This window comes from Oncorhynchus tshawytscha, linkage group LG08 (assembly GCF_018296145.1).
Source record: "Oncorhynchus tshawytscha isolate Ot180627B linkage group LG08, Otsh_v2.0, whole genome shotgun sequence".
In the NCBI taxonomy this organism is placed as follows: Eukaryota; Metazoa; Chordata; class Actinopteri; order Salmoniformes; family Salmonidae; genus Oncorhynchus; species Oncorhynchus tshawytscha.
The window spans coordinates 38,941,729-38,964,724 of NC_056436.1; the positions used below are offsets into that span (position 1 = coordinate 38,941,729).

The 22,996-nt window shown below is 43.8% G+C and overlaps 1 protein-coding gene across 2 annotated transcripts; it reads left to right on the forward strand.

The window, feature by feature from the left end:
* The first annotated feature begins 1,708 nt into the window (after positions 1 to 1,708).
* Positions 1,709 to 21,836, forward strand: adam17a (ADAM metallopeptidase domain 17a). 2 transcript variants are annotated; one of them, XM_042325533.1, is made up of 19 exons: positions 1,709 to 2,106; positions 8,211 to 8,343; positions 8,789 to 8,922; positions 9,029 to 9,117; positions 9,397 to 9,565; positions 12,679 to 12,809; positions 14,396 to 14,482; positions 14,929 to 15,054; positions 15,542 to 15,686; positions 15,814 to 15,905; positions 16,378 to 16,530; positions 16,633 to 16,832; positions 17,267 to 17,370; positions 17,905 to 18,039; positions 18,385 to 18,515; positions 18,634 to 18,712; positions 18,810 to 18,898; positions 19,659 to 19,715; positions 20,291 to 20,653. In XM_042325533.1, the coding sequence occupies exons 1-19, from the start codon at positions 2,001 to 2,003 to the stop codon at positions 20,408 to 20,410; spliced, it is 2,280 nt and encodes a 759-aa protein (XP_042181467.1). In that variant the 5' UTR covers positions 1,709 to 2,000; the 3' UTR covers positions 20,411 to 20,653. The 2 variants fall into 2 exon arrangements, with proteins under 2 accessions (XP_042181467.1, XP_024285577.1); XM_024429809.2 differs by lacking the exon at positions 20,291 to 20,653 and adding an exon at positions 20,686 to 21,836 and having other exon boundaries at positions 1,712 to 2,106.
* The last annotated feature ends 1,160 nt before the right edge of the window (positions 21,837 to 22,996 follow it).

The following is a 22,996-nucleotide window of genomic DNA, read 5'->3' on the forward strand; positions in this document are numbered from 1 at the left end:
CTTTCTAAAGTTCCGGTGTTCCGACCTGAAGATTACTGACGTCATGATTTGACCTAGTTTTTTCCGAGATCCCAGTTGTCGTGAAAGCTTCATAAGAATCCCAGAGGGAAATTAGTGGTGAAACGTATAATGCTCCGCACAGCAGAATGTCAACCAATTGCGTTCATGTTCTCATGCTGCTTCAAGCGGTTTCTAAACTAATTGTCACGTTATCCCTTCTAAAAGTCAGGGAATGACTTGTCGCTTTCAGATGCTAGTGGGAACTAGGAAACCTTAATTGTTCCGACTAGCACGTGAATGCACTAGCACGTGAACGGGACAAATGAGTCGAGAAACACGATTTCAAAGCTATGCGACACTACAATTCAAATCAAACTGTATTTGTCACATGCGCCGAATACAACATATGGAGTAGACCTTACCGTGAAATGCTTACTTACAAGCCCTTAACCAACAGTGCAGTTCATGAAAGAGTTAAGAAAATATTTTCCAAATAAACTGAAGAAATAATAAAAAGTAACACAATAAAATAACAATAACGAGGCTATATGTCTGATGGTCATTTGATTAATTGCTCAGCAGTTTTATGGCTTAGGGGTAGAAGTCTTTTGGCCCTAGACCTCCTATATAGGTCCAGGATGGCAGGAAGCTTGGCCCCAGTGATGTACTGGTTTATACGCACTACCATCTGTAGCGCCTTATGGTCAGATGCTGAACAGTTGCCATACCAGGCGGGCATGCAACCGGTCAGGATGCTCTTGATGGTGCAACTATAGAACGTTTTGAGTATCTGGGGATCCATGCCAAATCTTTTCAGTCTCCTGAGGGGGAAAAGGTGTTGCCGTGCCCTCTTCACGACTGACTTGACGTGTTTGGACCATGAGAGTTCATTGGTGATGTGGACACCAAGGAACTTGAAACTCTCAACCCGCTCCACTACAGCCCCGTCAATGTTAATGGGGGCTTGTTCGGCCTGCCTTTTCCTGTAGTCCATGATCAGCTCCTTTGTCTTGCAAATTGAGTGAGAGATTGTTGTCCTGGCACCACACTGCCAGGTCTCTGACCTCCTCCCTATAGGCTGTCTCATAATTGTCGGTGATCAGGCCTACCACTGTTGTGTCCTCAGCAAACTTAATGATGGTGTTAGAGTTGTGTTTGGCCATGCAGTCGTGGGTGAACAGGGAGTACCAAGAGGGGACTAAGCACACACCCCTGAGGACATGTTATAATTATCTCAAAGTCAGGCACATGAGGTTGGTGGCACTTTAATTGGAGGAGAACGGGCTCGTGGTAGTGGCTGGAGCGCAATAGGTGGAATGGTATCAAATACATCAAACATAAGGTTTCCATGTGTTTGATGCCATTATTATGAGCGTCCTCCACTCAGCAGCCTCCACTGAGTCAGGGTATGGCTATGAGTAGAGAAACCTGTCTATTTTCCTTGAAAGAACATAATGTCACTATTTCAAAGCTATAAGATATTACATAGGACAAGTTAATTATCTCAAATCCTGGAAAATATTTGTAATGTTAAGCTTCTTGTTCACGTAATTCGTGCTCATGTTGGGGTTTTGTGCTAGCGCCCAATTACTCCTTGCCGGGTGTACCCAGAATGCACCACGCGGCCCGGCCCATTGCCAATTTACGGGAAACGTACACCGTGGGCCTTAATGCGAATCCACTGGCGTTTCCCATCTCCTCAAAAGTATCTCTGAAAACGGTCATTGAGCGGATGTTCCTTTTTTTCTTTTTCCAAACAATGAACTTCCGGTATCGGAAGTAGCATTTGGAAATCAAAGCGAATGGCGTAGCTAACTGAAATTGAAATTCAGTCTAATCTACAATGCATTTTTAGACATTTTAACCTTTGCGCTCTATAATTCTTTGCGAATAAAGTCGCGTCAAGGAATCATTTTGATCAAGCTGTCCAGTGTTGACATTATTCATCAACAACTTGCGATAATGACACCAGTGGTGGAGTAAGCTATTTTAACCTTACGATGAAGTATTTGGTACTTGTTGCCTTTTGGGCTCCTTGTTGGGTCAATTGTGCGATTAAACCAAGGGCCATTGAGGAAGAAACACGGGAAAATGACCCGGAGTTAGGTGAGTACCGTTCGCTAGCGCCTAATTTAGCTAGCAGACATGTTGCTGCTGGTAAGGTGTCAGTCAAATGTATGCAAATTGGGCCTTTAGTTCTGTTTTTTGTTGTATGTTAGTTGCACCATAAAGAATATAAGCAAGAATCACTTTTCCAATACACGACACCCTGGCGCCACGCACAGATTCGCGCGACTCTTGGCTGCAGTAAGAAATAAATCCAATTTGGTCACATACACATGGTTGGCAGATATTTCGTTAAGGACTAGAAGCGAGGCAGCCCTCTGTCCCCACTCTGAACATTCACAGTCTTCTTGGTAAGCAACTAGATTTGGCCTTGTGTTTTAGGTTATTGGCCTGCTGAAAGAAGAAATCATCACCCAGTGTCTGGTAGAAAGCAGGTGGAACCAGGTTATCCTCTAGGATTTTGCAAAACTCCCCAGTCCTTAACGATTACAAGCATACCCATTATGCTTAAATACAGAGAGTGATATTCAGTAATGTGTTGTATTGGATTTGCCCCCAATATAACACTTTGTATTAAGGACAAAAAGTTAATTGAATTGCCACGTTTTTTGCAGTGCTACTTTAGTGCCTTGTTGCAAACAGGACATGTTTTGTAATATATTTTATTCTGTACAGGCTTCCTTCTTTTCACTCTGTCAATTAGGTTACTATTGTGGAGTAACTACAATGTTGTTGATCCATCATATGTTTTATCACAGCCATTACTCCTGAACTTATTTAGGCTTGCCATAGCAAAGGTGTTTAATACTTATTGACTCAAGACATTTCAGCTTTTCATTTAGTTAATTTGTAACAATTCCGAAAAACATAATTCCACTTTGACATTATGGGGTTTTGTGTGTTGGCCAGTGGCCCAAAAAAGAGGACCTCTTGGCCGCAGACAAAATGTTTCTGTTTTTAAAGCACATTTTCTGCAATTCAACACATTTTACCATGGCGCAGAGAGAACATTTCACAGTTTCATAGCTAGTTTCCTGCAATTCTACACGTTTTGCAATGGGGCAGAGAGAACATGTTTTCTGGGGAATTTTAGATTCTCCCTGATAAGCTAGGTTTCCATCCAATTGGCAACAGATTTTCATGCGAATATTCTAAAATCCGCATAAAACAATTTGTGCCTTTTTCCACCGGAGATATTTCCATCAAATCAAAGTTTGTCAATTGCGCTGAAAAATGCTTACCTACAGGCTCTAAACAATAGTGCAAAAAAGGTATTAGGTGAACAATACGTAAGTAAAGAAATAAAACAACAGTAAAAAGACAGGCTATATACAGTAGCGAGGCTATAAAAGTAGCGAGGCTACATACAGACAACGGTTAGTCAGGCTGATTGAGGTTGTATGTACATGTAGATATGGTTAAAGTGACTATGCATATATGATGAACAGAGAGTAGCAGTAGCGTTAATGAGGGGTTGGTGGGTGGCCGGACACAATGCAGATAGCCTGGTTAGCCAATGTGCGGGAGCACTGGTTGGTCGGCCCAAAGTGACTATGCATATATGATAAACAGAGAGTAGCAGCAGTGTAAAAAGAGTGGTTGGGGGGAGGCACACAATGCAAATAGTCCGGGTAGCCATTTGGTTTCCTGTTCAGGAGTCTTATGGCTTGGAGGTAAAAACTGTTGAGAAGCCTTTTTGTCCTAGACTTGGCGCTCCGGTACCACTTGCCATGCGATAGTAGAGAGAACAGTCTGTGGCTGGGGTCTTTGACAGTTTTTAGGGCCTTCCTTTGACACCGTCTAGTTTGTTGTTGATGTTGACACCCAAGGAACTTGAACCTCTCAACCTGCTCCACTACAGCCCCGTCGATAAGAATGGGGGCGTGCTCGGTCCTTCTTTTCCTGTAGTCCACAATCATCTCCTTAGTCTTGGTTACGTTTAGGGATAGGTTGTTATTCTGGCACCACCCGGCCAGGTCTCTGACCTCATCCCGATAGGCTGTCTTGTCGTTGTTGGTGATCAGGCCTACAACTGTTGTGTGTGCCTGGCCATTGTCGTGGATAATTGTTTCAGAAATATAATACTCTCAGAAGGACTTTGTGAATTCAATGTAGACTTTAATACAAGTTATTAAGAGCCGTGCTGGTCCGCGGAACAGCCACCGCTTCTTAGCACTGGCTCTGCTTTTATACATACATAGTATGTGTACATCACATATGTAAATAAAGTTACTCCCCCTTAGTATCTGCTTTTGGTTACAACGATGGCAGAACTCTTTCCATGTTCTAAAAATAATGTATGTACTGCATGCTTATGTTTTACGTGTTAGTCATCAGTTATCTTGCCTACATCTTTCTTCCTGTATCCTGCTGACCATAGCACGTTCAGCTGTCATGAATGCACGTATGGTCTTGGTTAATGTATTCTTTCAAAAATAGAGTATGGTCTGGGTGTCATATGGCCTGGATATCATCTTCTCTTAATGTGCATGTCCTTGCTACTTCAGCCTAGCAGCCAAACCTATCTACATGCAATGCTGAGCTTTCCTCAATGGTTCGCTCCAACACCATGCAGTCGTGGGTGAACAGGGAGTACAGGAGGGGACTGAGCATGCACCCTTGGGGCGCTCCAGTGTTGAGGATCAGCGTGGCAGATGTGTTGCTACCTACCCTTGCCACCTGGGGGCGGCCTGTCAGGAAGTCCAGTATCCAGTTCCAGAGGGAGGTGTTTAGTCCCAGGATCCTTAGCTTATTGATGAGCTTTGAGGGTACTATGGTGTTGAACGCTGAGCTGTAGTAAATTAATAGCATTCTCACATAAGTGTTCCTTTTGTCCAGGTGAGAAAGGGCAGTGTGGAGTGCAATAGAGATTTCATCATCTGTGGATCTGTTTGGGTGGTATGCATATCAAATCCAAGTTTATTTGTCACGTGTGCCAAATACAACAGGTGTAGGTAGACCTTACAGTGAAATGCTTACTTACAGGCTCTAACCAATGGTGCGGGAAAAAAAGGTATATGTGTGTGTGTGTAGGTAAGTAAAGAAATAAAACAACAGTAAAAAGACATTTGAAAAAAGAGTAGCAAGGCTATATACAGATACCTGTTAGTCAGGCTTATTGAGGTAGTATGTAGTGACTGTTCATCATATATGCATAGAGGTCGGCCGATTAATCGGAATGGCCGATTTAATTAGGGCTGATTTCTAGTTTTCATAACAATCGTAAATCGGTATTTTTGAACACCGATTTGGCAGATTATTATTATTTTTAAAATGTATTTTTTTACACCTTTATTTTACCTTTATTTATCTAGGCAAGTCAGTTAAGAACACATTCTTATTTTCAATGACGGCCTAGGAAGGTGGGTTAACTGCCTTGTTCAGGGGCAGAACGACAGATTTTCACCTTGTCAGCTCAGGGGTTCCAATCTTGCAACCTTAGTTACCTAGTCCAACGCTATAACCACCTGCCTCTCGTTGCACTCCACAAGGAGACTGCCTGTTACGCGGATGCAGTAAGCCAAGGTAAATTGCTAGCTAGCAATAAACTTATCTTATAAAAAACAATCAATCATAATCACTAGTTAACTACACATGGTTGATGATATTACTAGATATTATCTAGCGTGTCCTGCGTTGCATATAATCTGACTGAGCATACAAGTATCTGACTGAGCGGTGGTAGGCAGCAGCAGGCTCGTAAGCATTCATTCAAACAGCACTTTTGTGCATTTTGCCAGCAGCTCTTCATTGTGCGTCAAGCATTGCGCTGTTTATGACTTCAAGCCTATCAACTCCCGAGATGAGGCTGGTGTAACCGATGTGAAATGGCTAGCTAGTTAGCGGGGTGCGAGCTAATAGCGTTTCAAACGTCACTTGCTCTGAGACTTGGAGTGGTTGTTCCCCTTGCTCTGCATGGATAACGCTGCTTCGAGGATGGCTGTTGTCGTTGTGTTCCTGGTTCAAGCCCAGGGAGGAGCGAGGAAAGGGACGGAAGCTATACTGTTACACTGGCAATACTAAAGTGCCTATAAGAACATCCAATAGTCAAAGGTTAATGAAATACAAATGGTATAGAGGGAAATAGTCCTATAATTCCTATAATAACTACAACCTAACTTCTTACCTGGGAATATTGAAGACTCATGTTAAAAGGAACCACCAGCTTTCATATGTTCTCATGTTCTCAGCAAGGAACTGAAACGTTAGCTTTCTTACATGGCACATATTGCACTTTTACTTTGTTCTCCAACACTTTGTTTTTGCATTATTTAAACCAAATTGAACATGTTTCATTATTTATATTAGACTAAATTGATTTTATTGATTTATTATATTAAGTTAAAATAAGTGTTAATTCAGTATTGTTGTAATTGTCATTATTACAAATACATTTTAAAAATCGGCCAATTAATCGGTAGTGGCTTTTTTTGGTCCTCCAATAATCGGTTTCGGCGTTGAAAAATCATAATCGGTCGACCTCTAGAACAGAGAGTAGTAGAAGTGTAAAAAGAGGGGTTGGCGTGTGGTGGGATACAATGCAGATAGCCCGGTTAGCCAATGTGCGGGAGCACTGGTTGGTCAGGCCAATTTTGGTAGTGGGTCTAGGGTTTCTGGGATAATGGTGTTGATGTGAGTCATTACCAGCCTTTCAAAGTACTTCATGGCTACGGACGTGAGTGCTACGGATCTGTAGTCATTTGGGCAGGTTGCCTTTGTATTCTTGGGCACAGGGACTATGGTGGTCTGCTTGAAACATGTTGGTATTACAGACTCAATCAGGGACATGTTGAAAATGTCAGTGAAGACACCTGCCAGTTGTTCAGCACATGCCCGGAGCACACGTCCTTGTAATCCGTCTAGCCCCGCAGCCTTGTGTATCTTGACCTGTTTTTAAAGGTCTTACTCACGTCGGCTATGGAGAGGGGGTTCACACAGTCGCCCGGAACAGCTAATGCTCTCATGCATGCCTCAGTGTTGCTTGCCTCGAAGCGAGCATAGAAGTGACTCAGCTCGCCTGGTAGGCTCGTGTCACTGGGCAGCTCGTGGCTGTGCTTCCCTTTGTAGTCTGTAATAGTTTGCAAGCCCTGCCACATAAGACGAGCGTCGGAGCCGGTGTAGTATGATTCAGTCTTAGCCCTCTATTGACGCTTTGCCTGTTTGATGGTTTGTCGCAGGGCATAGCAGGTTTTTGCACTTAAAATCCTGCTAGCTGAATAAAAAATGGAAGTTAAATGGGTTTCCATTGCATTTTCAACTCTACTGATGGTTTTGTCACAAAAAATGTGTTGTATAGCGAATGTGCCCACTCCAGTATTGTCATGTGCTCTCTAGCCAACAGCTTGCATATACAGTGCGGGTATAGCCTACATGGTGAGATTATTATGGACAAAAGAGCAATATTATTTTTAAGACCCTCAATATTTTTTGGCAGCATCAAGCTCATCACCTTGCACTTTCACCACCCCGTGACGTTCATCATAATTGATTTCATCCGTAGCCCAATGAACTGCATGCTTTCCCGCTGAGTCGTAGTGGGAGGACCACGTGTGTCATTGCGTGTATCCAAGTTTACTTCGATATGATGGTCATTATATCAATGTTTGCTCATAAAATAATTTCCTCCGCCATTTCTCGCATAATTTAGTTTTACAGACATAAAAAGATTCTACTTTGTCTAGTGGTATTTTTTGTTGTTGTCGACATTTGGAAAGTTTACCAACAAATGTTCTGTTTCCATCAGGCCTGTCATTACGTAAAAAAAAATCAATGTACTTGACTTGCATAAAAGAAGTTGTATGGAAACCTGGTTACTGTCTAGTTCTTTTCATAGTCGAATTAGGAAGACTATGATGCATACACGAATCAGGTGTGTTAGTGCTGGGTTAGAACCAAAGCCTGCACATTTAAAGCTCTCCAGGACCAGGGTTGGTGGCACCTTAATTGGGGAGGACGGCTCGTGGTAGTGGCTGGAGCAGAATGGGTGGAATGGTATCAAATACATCAAACATAAGGTTTCCGCGTGTCTGATGCCATTCCATTGATGTTGTGTTGCCAGTTTCTATATATTGGTGTTACACGAGGGAGTCCAATTATGCCTGTTTGTCCCTCTCACTCCCCTGTGACCCTGTCTTTTCTCTCAGAGGCTCTGAGTTCGTTGCTGTCTGACTTTGAGGTGCTACCCGTGTCTGGCCTCCAGCATCACTCGGTCAGGAAGAGGGACGCCCACACCCAGTCCCACCTGGAGCGCCTGATCAGCTTCAGCGCCCTCAAGAGGTAAGGTGGAACAAGGTCTCCCATATGGGACTTCCACATTGAAAGCTCTGGATAAGAGCTCCTGCTAAATTACTAAAATGTAAGGGACAAAACCGCAAAGATTCCATGCTACTCAATGGGGCGCTCTCACCTACTCGCGTAACATTCAGGCGCAAGCAAACAAGTTGGGATGTTAGGAAATATTGTATGACATTTGGGGTGCGAGTCCTCCCTGCTGGGTCATATGTGTGTTTAATTGTTACTGGAATGGCTTTTCCCATTGCCTAATGACTCAGTGCATTTATCTTCATTCTGTTTTCAGTGCTTTTGTGCAATTGAAACAGACCGACCATTGACAAAGTAAAAATGTGTATCTTCAATAAACCAAAAGACATCCCCAGTAAACCAACATATGTACATTCCTCATGTTTCTTAACATCAAACTCTTGACATTTCTCTTCCGCAGACATTTCAAGCTTTACTTGACAACTAACACAGACTTGTTCACTGAGGACTTCAAAGCTGTGTTTGTAGATCAGCAAGGGAAGGAGCACAGCTATGATGTTCAGCTGCAGAACTACTTTACCGGACATCTTGTAGGTAAGTCATTAGGGTATTTGGTAGGTTTCATATGGAATAACCATATGGGTGTGTGTGAGTAGAATCCCTTAACAACTCTGTCTTTTGTGTGTGTGTGTGTGTGTAGGAGAGGAGCACTCCCGTGTGCAGGCACACATAGACGGGGACGAGTTCTCGGCCCACATCCTGACAGATGAGACGGAGTACAATGTAGAGGTAAATGCCCTCCCAAAATAGGAGCACTGCTTTAAAGTAGGCCAGAAAAAGTGTCTAAAAACAGTTGGTAAAGTGATGCCAAAACTGTGTGTGAGAGTAAAAACGATCAGCTGTTTAAACCAGCTTTTGCCCTAGTGATGGTAGAAGACTTTATCGAACCAATCCTACTTCTTCCACCCACTTCTTCCTCCCTCTCATTCCTCTTCCTCCTTCTCTCCATCCCTATCCTCTCTTCCATCTATTTACCCCGTTCCCCTCCCACCTCCTCCCTCTCCTCAGCCCCTATGGAGGTTCACCGAGACGTCCCCCGATGGTCGTCTATTGGTGTACCGGTCAGAGGACATCAGGAACCTTAGCCGCATGGCCTCGCCCAAGGTGTGTGGATACATCCACGCTGGGGCCCAGGACTTACTGCCAGAGGCCGCGAGAGGTGGAGAGGCACAGGAGGGTGAGAGAGAGAGAGAGAGTGTGTGTGTGCACGCATATGTGTGTGTTTGACAGTATATGCCCCATTTGTTTATGTTCCATGCGTATATACGGGTTGCTTGTTTAAGTGTGTACACTTACACAAGCAGTCAGAAACATATGAGGCTACCTTATACAACATTATAGTGTGAGGAGGTAGGGAGGAGGGTGAATCCTGGAGGAGGAGAGTAGAACAAGGTGGTAGGTGGGCAGCCATTTTATCTTGTCCCAGCACAGCCTCTCAATGAATAAAAGCCTTTCATGTGTAAAACCTGTGTTCCATACATGGACTGGCAACAGGGTATTATTTAAAGCTCTGCTTCCTTTGTGCTGCCTGTAAAATGTGAAGCTCATTAGAATGACAATGACCTGGGGAAAATCTTAAGGACCTCAAGACAATGTCCTCTATTCAAAACACTGTGTGGAAAATGAATGGAGGTGAATGATCTCCACAGAAGAAGCATTCAAATTAATGAGAGCTCTTGTACGTAATGCGGGTGGGCTGGACTACAGTGTGTCGCTGGTCTCTCGGTGCTGTGGCTAAAAGGAGAAAAAGACCTAGTGAGTACACCCACACTGTGGTTCGCTACAGTAGAATCTTATGTGCGGCAGGTAGCCTCGTGGCTAGAGCGTTGGGCCAGTAGCTGATAGATTGCTTGTTCGAATCCGCAAGCTGATTGTTGACCCTGGCCGTGACCCCACTCTCTGAGTGTGTCTCAAGGGAAGTTGGGATATGCAAAAAAACACAACCACCAAATTATTCATATTGTAGAGAGGAGGAGAGCACGTGACTTGGTGTGTGGGTGGGTGGGGGCTGACTGTGGTACAAAATGAATTTAGTAACAAGGGAAAGAGAAATAACATTGTTAGTTTGAATTGATGCATACTATGTGGCTTCTAAGCTGGGCCAAATCTATTATTTTACAGAATAATCAGTGAACTATAAAGGTAAATTGAAATGGAGGTTTATTAAAATTATATTCCAAAAGAAGTGCTTTGCTATTTTGATTAGGGAGTAATGTAGGGCTGGGCAAAATACCGGTATTTTTTGCACAGACTGGTTTTGGATTTGACTTTACCTTCCATAACGGTATTTGAATGTTTGGTTTGTTAAATGTGATACGCCGTGTGTAACGTCCATTTTTATAGTTTACTCCGCTACTTGAGTCATCCCTCTCAGCTCTCTCTCTCTCTCCATGCCGCTTTCCACACAGACCTAGTCCCACTTCCTGTCACAGGAGCGCATTTGTTGTTGCTTGACCACGAGACACTTTCGTTCAGTCTGCATGGTCAATGCAGCACATGCAACAATGTTGATGACAACGATGTTGTTTCCACTTTGATCTTAATATAAATCCACAAGCCTTCTATGATTACAATATTAGTTTGTTTCTTACATCTGCAAACAGCTACTTTGTATTTTCTTACCAAGTTAAACTAATTCGTGTTAGCCACTAATGCTAATCGCTAGTTTGTTAGATTTGCGTCAATTCGAATCTGGTATCAATAAGTGGTAAATGCAATTTTCGTATATACAGGCTCTCTGTCCCACCTCGCAGGGCAAACAGAGAACTGACTTGTTCTTGACAAAGATATTATAAATATACCCTGACAGAAATAGTTCCTGCTTCCGAGCAGGCCTGTCAGAGTAGAGACTGGGCGTGGTTTAAACTCACCCAGCCTATCGTTGATTGTTGGCGCAGAGGCTGGTCCCAGCCCCCTAAGCGCTTCAGTTGATAGATGTAACTGTTGCTGTGAAGAATATCTATGCGCTCATGCTCGATCCCGTTATCTCGCACCTGGCTCCTGTTATCTAACAAAAGACAGTTTGTTCTCGCAACACTACGTTCTGAATGTGCGCCCCCCAACTCATTGCACAGTTCCTGTCTTCATGTTATTCTGTATTTTTCCATCATGAGAAAGGCCCATGGCCCTGAAACTGTTAACAATGTTTCAAGTCAGCTATGTTGCATAACACATACATACATCCACACAAGCCAACAGCAGATAATATTCAATCACATATATGGTAACGGGCTATAGTGCATAACACAGAATCCTCATACCACTAATGCTAATCGCTAGTTAGGTGGCTAGCTAACTAGCTAATTAAAAGTACTGAGTCAGAGCAAACGTAGCTAGCTAATACAGCCTGATACCAGTACTGGTGGATGCTTAAATCAGCATGTTGTTTGTGCAACAGTATCTTCTAAATCAAGGAGAAATAGGCGAAGCATGAATATGTTGGCTATATGAATAAAGATTTAATGTAGCCATAGATTACAGGGAAACACTGAACATCACTTTGCTTCCTACCCTGTCACAATAACTGTCCATGGCATTCTCATTCGTTGTCATGTCAAACAACACTATTCAAAGTGCCCACTATTATTTATATTTGAACTATAGAATTAGAATAAACATTCAATTTCCATGATTCCAAAAGTTCACCCAAGTGTTTTGATCTATAAATCGCAATTTGGTTAAAAATAAGGCCTAGTTTTTTTTTTCTTCCCATATCGTGGATAATGTGAACATTATCTCAAATGAGTGCAGGAAATGCAGAAATTGATGGAAATGCAGGAAGTTATTTTAGGTTGAAGTTGAATTGAACAGTATAAATCAATCAGAATGGAGAAACACCCATTGTAATAAATTCCCGTCAAAATTTTGAAAAAGACCATGATATCATATTTTGGCCATATCGCTCAGCCCTAGATTAATGTCATGGTGGATCATACAAGCCACAGCCAGTTTCCAACAGACTAAGTGATGTTGATTCATTTTACTTCACACAAAGTTGGAAGTCTGGCGGCACTGGAAAGTGTTCTATATTAAAGGCTTTGTCAGCTAGACATATCCTTCATTTTCACTGTAGTCATAGGAAAACAACTGCTTCTAATGAGTTCATACGTAATCAAATGTGAGAACAAGGGCATCTAATAGTTGGAAACTGAAGAAGTGGCCTCATTCATTCTCCCATCTGTGACATTTTATTTCTCTCTTTCTTTCTATTTCTCTCTTTTTCTCTCTCTCTTTCTCACACTCTCTCTTTCTCTCTCTCTTTCTTTCTCTTTCTCTTCTCTCTCTCCATAGATTCCCTCCACAGAGCGAAGAGAGCAGCCCACAACCACAAGAAGAACACCTGTCCTCTAGCCCTGGTGGCCGACTACCGCTTCTTCAAACACATGGGCCGTGGAGAGGAGAGCATCACACTCAACTACCTGGTGAGAGGACCCTTAACCTAATGGAACTTAGGGTTGAAAAATTCCAGTAACTTTCCCTAAGTTCCCTGGTTTTCCAGAAATCCTGGTTGGAAGATTCGGGGAATTATGAGGGAATAAACTGTGATTTCTGGGGAAATTACCAGAATTTACCAACCCTATTAGCTCTATATTGTTTGGTAAAGTGCATTCAGACAGTATTCACGCCTAGGGCTGTTGGGTGACCTATAGGCGAGGCCTACTATATTTATTTTGTAACTTTCCTTTGCTTCTCTTTATAACATGAGTATAGCCTACCTGGCTGGCATGAAAAATGAACCACGGGGAAAAGCGTCCTCCATTCACTGGCCGCAAAAATCCGAGGCATCATCAAGTGCTTGTGAAATTGTGAATGAGAGACTACTGTGAGCCACCTGCGACAATAACAAAGCAGAGATGATGCATTTTATGCAACATTTTTCAAATCGTCATTAGTCACATCATGCAGCCTTAGCATGTATTAAAAATCAAAACATATAGCCCAATGTTTATCACAACTAAAGTTGCATAAATAACTCTAAATGAAGCGTATAGGAAGACCTGTTTCTTTGTTTACCGATCAACACATGTGCGCACTCAAATCAGTTGGAGAAAATATCCTTTCTATTTTATTCAGCTATGTTCAATTGTATTTTTCATACTATAAAATAATGGCATGGAATTCTAAGCAAATCTTGTCTGCTAAAATCAAACTAGTGTAGCCCACAGCCATATGGCATAGCCAGATCAGGGCCTAACATACGGACAACTCAGAGTATGCTATTCTGTTTTTCTGAAATACACGTTTTTTCCAAATCATGTTTCTTTCAGCCCGTCTAAAATAAGTCATGGATTTATTGTGATGGTGTAGGCTATATTGCATGGATTTATTCGACTTTTTAAAATGTCGATGTTCCAAAGGTCTGCATCAGTGGCTTGTCTTTGTTAATTAACGATCAATTACCGCGAGACCGGCAGTTATTTGCTTGACAATCACTGCCTGACAAAAATATTATGACCGCCCACAACCCTGTTCAGACCCCTTAACTTTTTCCACATTGTTGTTACAGCCTGAATTTGAAATGGATTAAACTGAGATTTTGTGTCACTCACCTATACACACAACCCCGTAATGTCAAAGGGGAATTATGATTTTTATGATCTTCTATTAAAAATGAAAAGCTGAAATGTCTTGAGTCAAAGTATTCAACCCCTTTGTTACGGCAAGAATAAGTTCCGAAGTAAAAAATGTGCTTAACAAGTCACATAATAAGTTGTATGGACTTGCAAAAATGACTAAAAGCATGTTTTCACTTTGTCACTATGGGGTATTGTGTATAGCTGGGTAACAAGGGGAAAAATCAACTGGATTCAGATTGTAACACAACCAAATGTGGGACAAGTCTTGGGGTATGAATACATTCTGAATGGGCCTTGGGGTCCATTGGAAATATGTAGTGCCTCAAAGAGCCACTGTCCAAGAACGGGCATGATCTGGCAAATGGCCCTTATTGTCATTGTGAACAGTATCATTCTACAGTACTAATTAGGGTCTGTTGTGTTTCTTCTAGATTGAGTTGATTGACAGAGTGGACGACATGTACAGGAACACAACCTGGGATGACGAGTTCACAGGATACGGTGTTCAGATCCAACAGGTGAGGACAGCTGTTACACTGCCGTGTGTGTAGCAGTAGCAGCATCAGTAGTAGGCGGCAAGACCATGTTTGGCATTTCTCCATCACTACAGACAACATCATCTCAGTGTGTAATGTGTCAGCGCTGGGTGGAGAAGTGAGGTCGTATGACTGTAGTACTCTAATTGAATTTGGAAAAACATTTTTGGAGCAGACAGTGAAAGCGCTTTGTGTGGGAAAGCGGGTGAGGAAGTACAATTGGTTCCTCTCGCTCGGGGGATGAATGGCGACACTGTGCGTCTACGACAAATCCGCCGCTCTCTCGCTGAAAAGATATGCTGCGGCGGTCCGTGCTCCATTTCTTCTCCTGACCTTCAATCGGATATCTTGTACAGAGCATTGTGGGTACTGTAGTACATGCTGCAACCTTACATGGGGTTTAAGAAGTTGTAATGTGCTGGTTGTAGATCATCATCAACAAGGAGCCGACCAATGCGCCTCTTGGCCAGGCTGGGCCGGGCTGGACCCACTACAACATGAAGGGAAGCCCCATCCAAGGCAAGGAGGTGTGGGATGTCAAGAAACTGCTGGAGGTGAGACATTACTACTGATCTGAAAGGAGAGCGGAATCTATACAGTGTGCTAGTATGTAGGAAGGTCGTTCCCCTAGCCTGGTCCCAGATCGGCAAGAAGGCACAAACTGATCTGGGACCAGGCTAGAATAAACGTCTCAATTGTAGGATATTCTATACAAAATATGATTAGGTCACTGTATGGTCTACTACTCTCAAATCAACTTTGGACTTTGACGCCAGTTCCACTGCATTTATTCATTGATCCCCTCTAATCAGGGACTGATTTAGACTTGGGACCCCAGGTGGGTGCAATTAATTATAAGCAGGCTCCGGACCTCATATTGGTAAGAGTTGAATACTCCAGGTCTATACGTTGTAAAACTTAAAAAGCATTTTTTTGAAAGAGGACTAAACATGACTGGCAACAGAATGTCCTCATCAGTAGGGAATATGTTAGCTAACTAGTATTGTTTTTTTGCTTTCCAATCCCTTTCTTTGTCTCCAGCAATTCAGCTCGGATATAGCGGACAATGCTAGCACTGTGTGCCTGGCCCACCTGTTCACCTACCAGGACTTTGACGAGGGGACATTGGGCCTGGCCTATGTGGCCCCCTCTAAAGCCCAGGCTCTGGGGGGCCTCTGCCCCAAACGTAAGGCTCAGCCTCTCACAGGCGCCCTCTCATTTTAGATCAAATTAGTATGATTATTATGATGAGTGTTTTGATAATGGAGTGATACATTTCTAGTCTGATTTCTCTTCCTTTTTGTTTTCTGCAGCTTACTATCCATCTCACTCCGTCAAGAAACCCAGCTACCTCAACACTGGTTTAACCAGCACCAAGAATTATGGCAAAACCATTTTAACCAAGGTAGGTTCCTCATTGAGTTGAATTTAGTCATACTACTGTATCTCTATGGTGTCTGAAACCTCTGTCGAGTACACTAGAACAAGGGCTGAAAAACTCCCTATATTGTGTAATTCATGAGCTCTTTCTGGGTCATAGGTCAGATGATTTCTGCACTGCCTTGTGGCCTTTCAATATGATGATTTGTGCTGTTGTCTGATGACGTGATGGATCGAATAGTCTGTGGGGCACTTTGTGTTGGGTCATGGGTTGAACAGGCGGCATTATAAATGTGACTAATGAATAATGACTTGAGACCTTACAAGACCCTCTTTAGGTCAATGCACCTCTGATATCCTACTGAGAAATCTTGCTTTTATAGCCTGAAGATAATAGATCATGTAATCATTTCTGTATTATTTAATTGTTGCAAGTCAAATGTATAGTTTCCAAATGTTACATTTATTTTTAAATTTCTTTTTTCTCCTACCACCAGGAAGCAGATTTGGTGACAACCCATGAATTGGGCCATAACTTTGGGGCGGAGCATGACCCTGACAACATCCCCTACTGTGCCCCAAACGATGACCATGGGGGCAAGTTTGTCATGTACCCTATTGCTGTGAGCGGGGACCACTACAACAACAAGGTACAGCTCTTGCGTACTTCAAATGAGGAGCTCTTCTGCCAAATGACTCGCGCTCACATCACCCGTTACCTGCTTGCTTTCTCTCCCTTCCTCTTCCCACAGCGTTTCTCCGACTGCAGTAAGATCTCCATAGGTAAGACGCTGCGCTTCAAGGCCCCCATCTGCTTCAAGGAGAGGAACAGCAAGGTGTGTGGGAATTCCCGCGTGGAGGAGGGGGAGGAGTGCGACCCGGGCATGCTGCACCGCAACAACGACCCGTGCTGCTCTGCCGACTGCAAGTTCAGGCCCGAGTCCCAGTGCAGGTAGAAACGCACCACACACACACACCCTAAAATGTCTGCCTTGGAGTGCAGTAATGAATGTGGTAGGATGACATTGACAAGGGCTTTGCTGAATTCCCGCCTTTCTTTACTTACGGGCTGACATTATTGTCCCCTTGGGGGAACAGGTACATGAAAGATGGTGATTACATATATTACATACTGTTATTTGCATATCATACAGTAAACCGGTCAAATCAACTGACAATTTCTTAGTCAACTGACATTGATGTGCCAACGCACATTGCATTTGTTTGATTCAAGCAGTATCCAGTAGCCTACCTCTAGTATCTTGAGCAACTCTCGAGCAGCCTGAGCAAGCGAAGTGCATATACACTGCTAAGCTGCTTGCTGACATTCACAACATGTGAACTGAGGTTGTGTACAATTTTTTTTCTGTGTCCCGGTACATCCAGTGACAGGAATAGTCCGTGCTGTAAGAAATGCAGGTTTGAGCAGGCAGGGAAGACGTGCCAGGAGCCCATCAATGCCACCTGTAAGGGCATGTCCCTCTGCACAGGTAAGCCCCCCCTACTGGACATACACAGGACTGCTACGGCTAGACGGACAGATGGGATTTATTTTTTGATTTGTCATTGATGATTTGTAATGCATGGCTCCCTTGTAAAATACGCTTTGTTTTTGATGGGGCTCTCCCCTGCTTAAATAAAATAAACTCCAGCTTTTCTGAAATTTTCCTCTTCAACATAACAATTTATTTATTTTTATTTCAACTTTATTTAACTAGGCAAGTCAGTTAAGAACAAATTCTTATTTACAATGATGGCCTAGTAACAGAGGGTTAACTGCCTGGTTCAGGGGCGGAACGATAGATTTTTACCTTGTCGGCTTGGGGATTTGATCTAGCAACCTTTCGGTTGATGGCTCAACGCTGTAACCACTAGTCTACCTGCCGCCCAATGACTCATGATCTGCTATGTAAGATATGTTGGAACAAAATCCTCTAGCTGGATAGGTCCCCAGGTCTTGCTGTTGAGACATCTGTTGGTGTTTTTGACTGACTCACTGTGTGTTGTACTATCCATCCCCTTAGGTGACAGCAGTGAGTGCCCAGCCCCAGACAACGCTCCGAACAATACCATCTGTGTGGACAGTGGGAGGTGCAGAAACGGGGAGTGCATAACCTTCTGTGAGGCCGTGCAGAAGCTGCAGCCCTGTGCTTGTAATGGTACGACCCTCTAGCAGACGCACTGCTTCAATCTAGACGGACACCGCTGACCAGTTCCATGGTGTACCCATCGAAATAGAACTGTAGAGAGACTGATGTCTACGTTCTCTCTACGGTGTACCCAGCATAGAAATAGATTCTATAGATACCCAATATCTTGCATTAGAAATGATTTGTTCTTTATTTGATTTGATGTCTCGCAAGTTTACATTTTGAAACCCAAAGCCTTTCATTTGATTCCTGACAATATACTGTAACTAATTGATATTCTGAGAAAGGGACAGGTAAAGCACATGTGGTCCAGGCTGTCTTTAACCCCAACCTGACCTCTCTCGACTCTTCCAGAGACATACGACTCGTGTAAGGTGTGCTGTCGGGACAAAAATGGTGCCTGCACTCCTTTTGTCAAAAGCGACCGGAGCGTCCTGTACCTGCGCAAGGGGAAACCCTGCACCGTGGGCTTCTGTGATGAGGCCGTGAGTGACTGCATTCAAATCTAAATAATAAAACATTTTGACACAAAGAAAACATTGTGAAAAGATGATATTGATAAAATGATGATACTGTGTATTGATTTGTCTGTGTTTGTTTCAGGGTAGATGCATGAAGCAAGTCCAGGATGTGATCGAGAGGTTGTGGGATTTCATCGACAAGCTGGACATCAACACATTCGGTGAGTGGCGATGCAGTGAGGTGTATACTAGATGTTGTGATTGACTTGAACGGCTGCTCGGAGTTGAAGTATTTTTCTCTCTTTCTCTCTCTCATAGGGAAGTTCCTAGCAGACAATATAGTGGGCTCAGTGGTGGTGTTCTCTCTAGTCTTCTGGATCCCTCTCAGCATCCTGGTGCACTGTGTGGTGAGACCTGAACCCAAAACACTCGCACACCAATACCAGACTTACCTCAACCCTTCCTTCAGGGCAAAGATTCCTCGGATCAATTGTTTAGTGATGACGGAAGTAGCAGATACGCTTATCATGTTAAATATATAAATCAGTGGGGGCCTCCCGAGTGGCGCAGCGGTCTTAGGCACTGCGTTGCATTACTTGAGGCGTCACGACAGACCCGGGTTTGATCCCAGGCTGTATCACAGCCGGTCGTGACCGGGAGACCCATTAGGCAGCGCACTATTGGCCCAGCGTCGTCCGGGTTAGGGGAGGGTTTAGCCGGACGAGATTTCCTTGTCCCAACGCGCTTTAGCGACTCCTTGTGGCAGGCCAGGCGCCTGCAAGTTGAAGTCGGTTGCCAGCTGGACGGTGTTTCCTCCAACACATTGGTGAGGCTGGCTTCCAGGGTTAAGCGAGCAGTGTGTCAAGAAGCAGTGCGGCTTGGCAGGGTCATGTTTCGGAGGACGCTTAGCTCTCGACCTTCACCTCTCCTGAGTCCATAGGGGAGTTGCAGTGATGGGACAAGACTGTAACTACCAATTGGAAATCACGAAATTGGGGTAAAAGTACAACACAACATCAGACCCTTGCTTGTCTATACATCTTGTTGTCCAGTAGAGATCTGTATAAGATATTTTGCTTTCAAAGCCCACTTCGTGCATTGTTGATAGACACAATAATGTTAACTGTTTATACACTAATGGGATGCTACTGTTTTTCGTTTCTGTAGGATAAAAATCTGGACAAGGAGTATGAGGAGAACACCAAGACCATGTACTTCCCCAGCGTAAGTCCTTGAAGCTTCCTATGCCCTCTCATGTTCACTACTGACCACGTGTGCTAGGTTTGAACTTTGAAGTCGCACTCGCTATAACACGTTATCCCTTTTAGAAAGCTCATACTACTAGAGACCACGCAGTCTTATTTGCTCACCTGCAGTTATTTGTCCAATTCCAAAATCGACCCCGACCCTAGGCAGGATCCCCTAGATCTAACAGGACTGCATAAGTGTAAGCAGTAAGGGAAGATTGGAGATTCCACCAAGCCTATCAGAGGGCAAGTTGGTGTGAGAACCATATGTTATTTACCATCCAATCTTTTCAGATTTCTAAGAAGTGCATAGGGGCAAGCGTTTAGGAATGGATTTGGAACTGGGCCATTGTTAGCCCATACGCAGCATGAATGGTTTCGATGCAGTAGCACGTCTGATGGCCTCACAGGGCTGACTTGAAAAGGAGAGATTAATCTCAACGTGACTTCCCTGGTGAAATAAAGGATAAATAAGTCAACTGTGGGATATTTGGGTTGCAATGACCTGTTCCGTCACTGTTCCGTTTGCCTTGGCCCCTCGCGGAACTGCAGCAGATGGTTGAGGTACCTGTACTTAGTAGAGCTCCACCCTCAGGTGAGTGTGTGAGGTGTGGAGGGGGGGGCAGGGTGCACGCTGTCAGTGTGTGTCACAAGGATGCGCAACGTGTGTGAGGAGAGGCACTGTGTTGTCTTTGTGAGGTCGTTTGTCGACCTTGTTGCATGGAGCCAGAGTGTCCGTTGTTTTTGTTTTTTTTGGGCTGCACAGTGTACTGTTTAGTTGTAATGGTGCGGACAGACTGGGTCTGTTCCATTTAATCTCCGCCAGTTTACCATGGTGTATTTTTTTCTTCCCCAAGTCATGACGAATTCAGTTTAAAAGGATCGGGACCCCAGTTACAGGCAGTTAGTCAAACACAACCCTGACTCTACTACGCCCCCCTCCCCAGAACGCAGAGATGCTGAGCAGCCTCGAGTCGGCCTCCGTCCGCATCGTCAAGCCACCTCCGCCTCCCACCTTCTTCTCCGCCGCTCGGATCCCACCCCACTCCCTTCCTTCTCTACCCCCAACGGGCCCGTCTGCCTCAGGCAGCAGCAGTACCCCAGCCCCAGGCTCGGCTTCGGGCCCTGGCCCGTCCTCGGGGAGCGTAGTGGTGGTGGGGGAGGGCCCACGGATGGCCACCATCCAGGAGGATCCCAGCTGCGACTCTCACCTCGACCTGGACAAGGACGACTTCCCTCCTCGCGGAGGCTCCAACGCCACCAAGTCTTCATACGAGGACCTGACGGCGGAGCAGAGCACGCCACGCTCGGGCCGCCACGACAAGCGCCGCCTCAAGAGGCAGGCCTGCGTGGTGGACAGTAAAGAGACCCAGTGCTGAGGTAACATGTGTTTGTAGATGTACACATGTACAGGCAGACCTACGCACGTACACACTCACAATTGTACATGAGGGAACATGCGAGCACACAGTCCAGAATAGATACAGTATGTAGGTACACGCATACAGACACTCATGTATATCCATGCACATAATATATTACACTATAATAGATGCTGGAAACTGCCAAAATAAAGCAAACACTTGAGTAAATGAGGGATACAAAGTATATTAAGAGCAGGTGCTTCCACACAGGTCTGGTCCTGTGTTAATTAAGCAATTAAATGTAGAAAATCACCCAGTTTCCAATTATTTTGGCTACCATGGCTAGAAGAAATCTCAGTGACTTTGAAAGAGGGGTCTCAAAAGAGCAAAGGCGGTTTAAAGGGTGTGTGTGTGTCACCAGATCTCAACCCAATTGAAAACTTAAAGGGAAATTCTGGAGTGGCGCCTGAGACGGCGGTTTTTCCACCACCATCAACAAAACACCAAAGTATGTAATTTGTTGTGGAAGAATTGTTGTATCCATACAATAAAATCCCAGACACTTATATACTAAGGCGCATTGAAACTGACCTAGCGGCTCCTGGGTTGGCCCAACATCCTATCAAGACCTTGTCGGTGTTTCTTTTAGTTTGGCAGATACCTGTACATGAGTAAACATTGCACACAAACACCCACTCCATAGACTAAAACTTGCTACACAGCACTGGCAGCAACACAGTATCGAGCAGGACTCTTAAGGGGCTGCTACATCTAGATTCTATAAGGTCAATTTGGAAGACTTGCGTACAACCAAAATAGGTGCCTATCATGAGTATAGTAGTGTTCTGACGCCAGTGACTGCTGTTTTAGAATAGCCTAGAGACCGAATGATTTGTGCCTTTGTTCGTTTCAAGAGTCAAAGACAAGTGCTTTCTTTGGCACCACTCACTCCGATACAGTCCAGACAGTCTAGGTTTTGGACATGTTCTCTCGAATGACTTGACTGGCAGAATGGGCTGATGGATTAACAGCTGGGCCAGTTGATATACCACTGCCATGACTGTGAACTATTGGTTAGGCTTAGTGTGTTGTCTTAGAATCATTGCTAAGGTTAAAAGTCAAATGTGCCGTTGTAAATGTCTGTTTAGTCACCTCACTTTCATGTCAGTAAGAAAATGATTTGCCTTTTATTTCTGATATTGCCTGGTTTTTCCACAGTCTTCCCCCCAAAAATTCACCTCGTTAACCATGCATGTAATATTGCCGTAGGTAATTCAGCTGTTAAATGGATGTCAAAGGGTAGTGTTAAAACGTAGAGGGCTGGTTGAACTGATGCGCAGGAAGATATTGTTCTCTGGTCATTTAAACCCAAAAGGAACAGAAGATTTGTGAAACGGGCACCGACTGACAAGAGGTCCAGACTAGTAGTTATTCTGGGCAGAATACCAGGTGAAATCAGTGCGCTGCATCAAACCTACCTAACTGTTGTCTCCACTCTATTCAAGTGTTGGTTCTGTTTCATTTGTAGTGAAATAATTCTGAAACTTGTTTTTATATTGTTGTGTATGGCCTTGTTGATTACACTGTTGTGACCTATGAACTTTGTTCTTCATCCCAAATAATGCAAAAGTCAAGTTATTTCACCCTTCATACAACACATTGGAAGATGAGGGACTGTTCATTCATTGCATTCAGACATTATTTGTTGACCAACTTCTGATTTCTTTAATTTAAAAAAAATCCACAACACTAGTGCCTTATTTCTGAAGTTGAGCCTAAATGTTTTCATTTTGACCACTGCTCCTTATTTCTGTATGTACTGTAGGCAACGGGAATGTCACTATCACCCCAGATGAAAGTTGTGCTTACTAATGGGAACTGCTATTTCTAAGCT

Excerpts from the sequence above, each read along its gene's own strand:
- adam17a (XM_024429809.2), top strand. The coding sequence starts at position 2,001 with ATGAAGTATTTGGTACTTGTTGCCTTTTGGGCTCCTTGTTGGGTCAAT. Across the intron at positions 8,344-8,788 it reads AGCTTCAGCGCCCTCAAGAG|ACATTTCAAGCTTTACTTGA; the intron begins GTAAGGTGGAAC and ends TCTCTTCCGCAG. Across the intron at positions 9,118-9,396 it reads AGACGGAGTACAATGTAGAG|CCCCTATGGAGGTTCACCGA; the intron begins GTAAATGCCCTC and ends CCCTCTCCTCAG.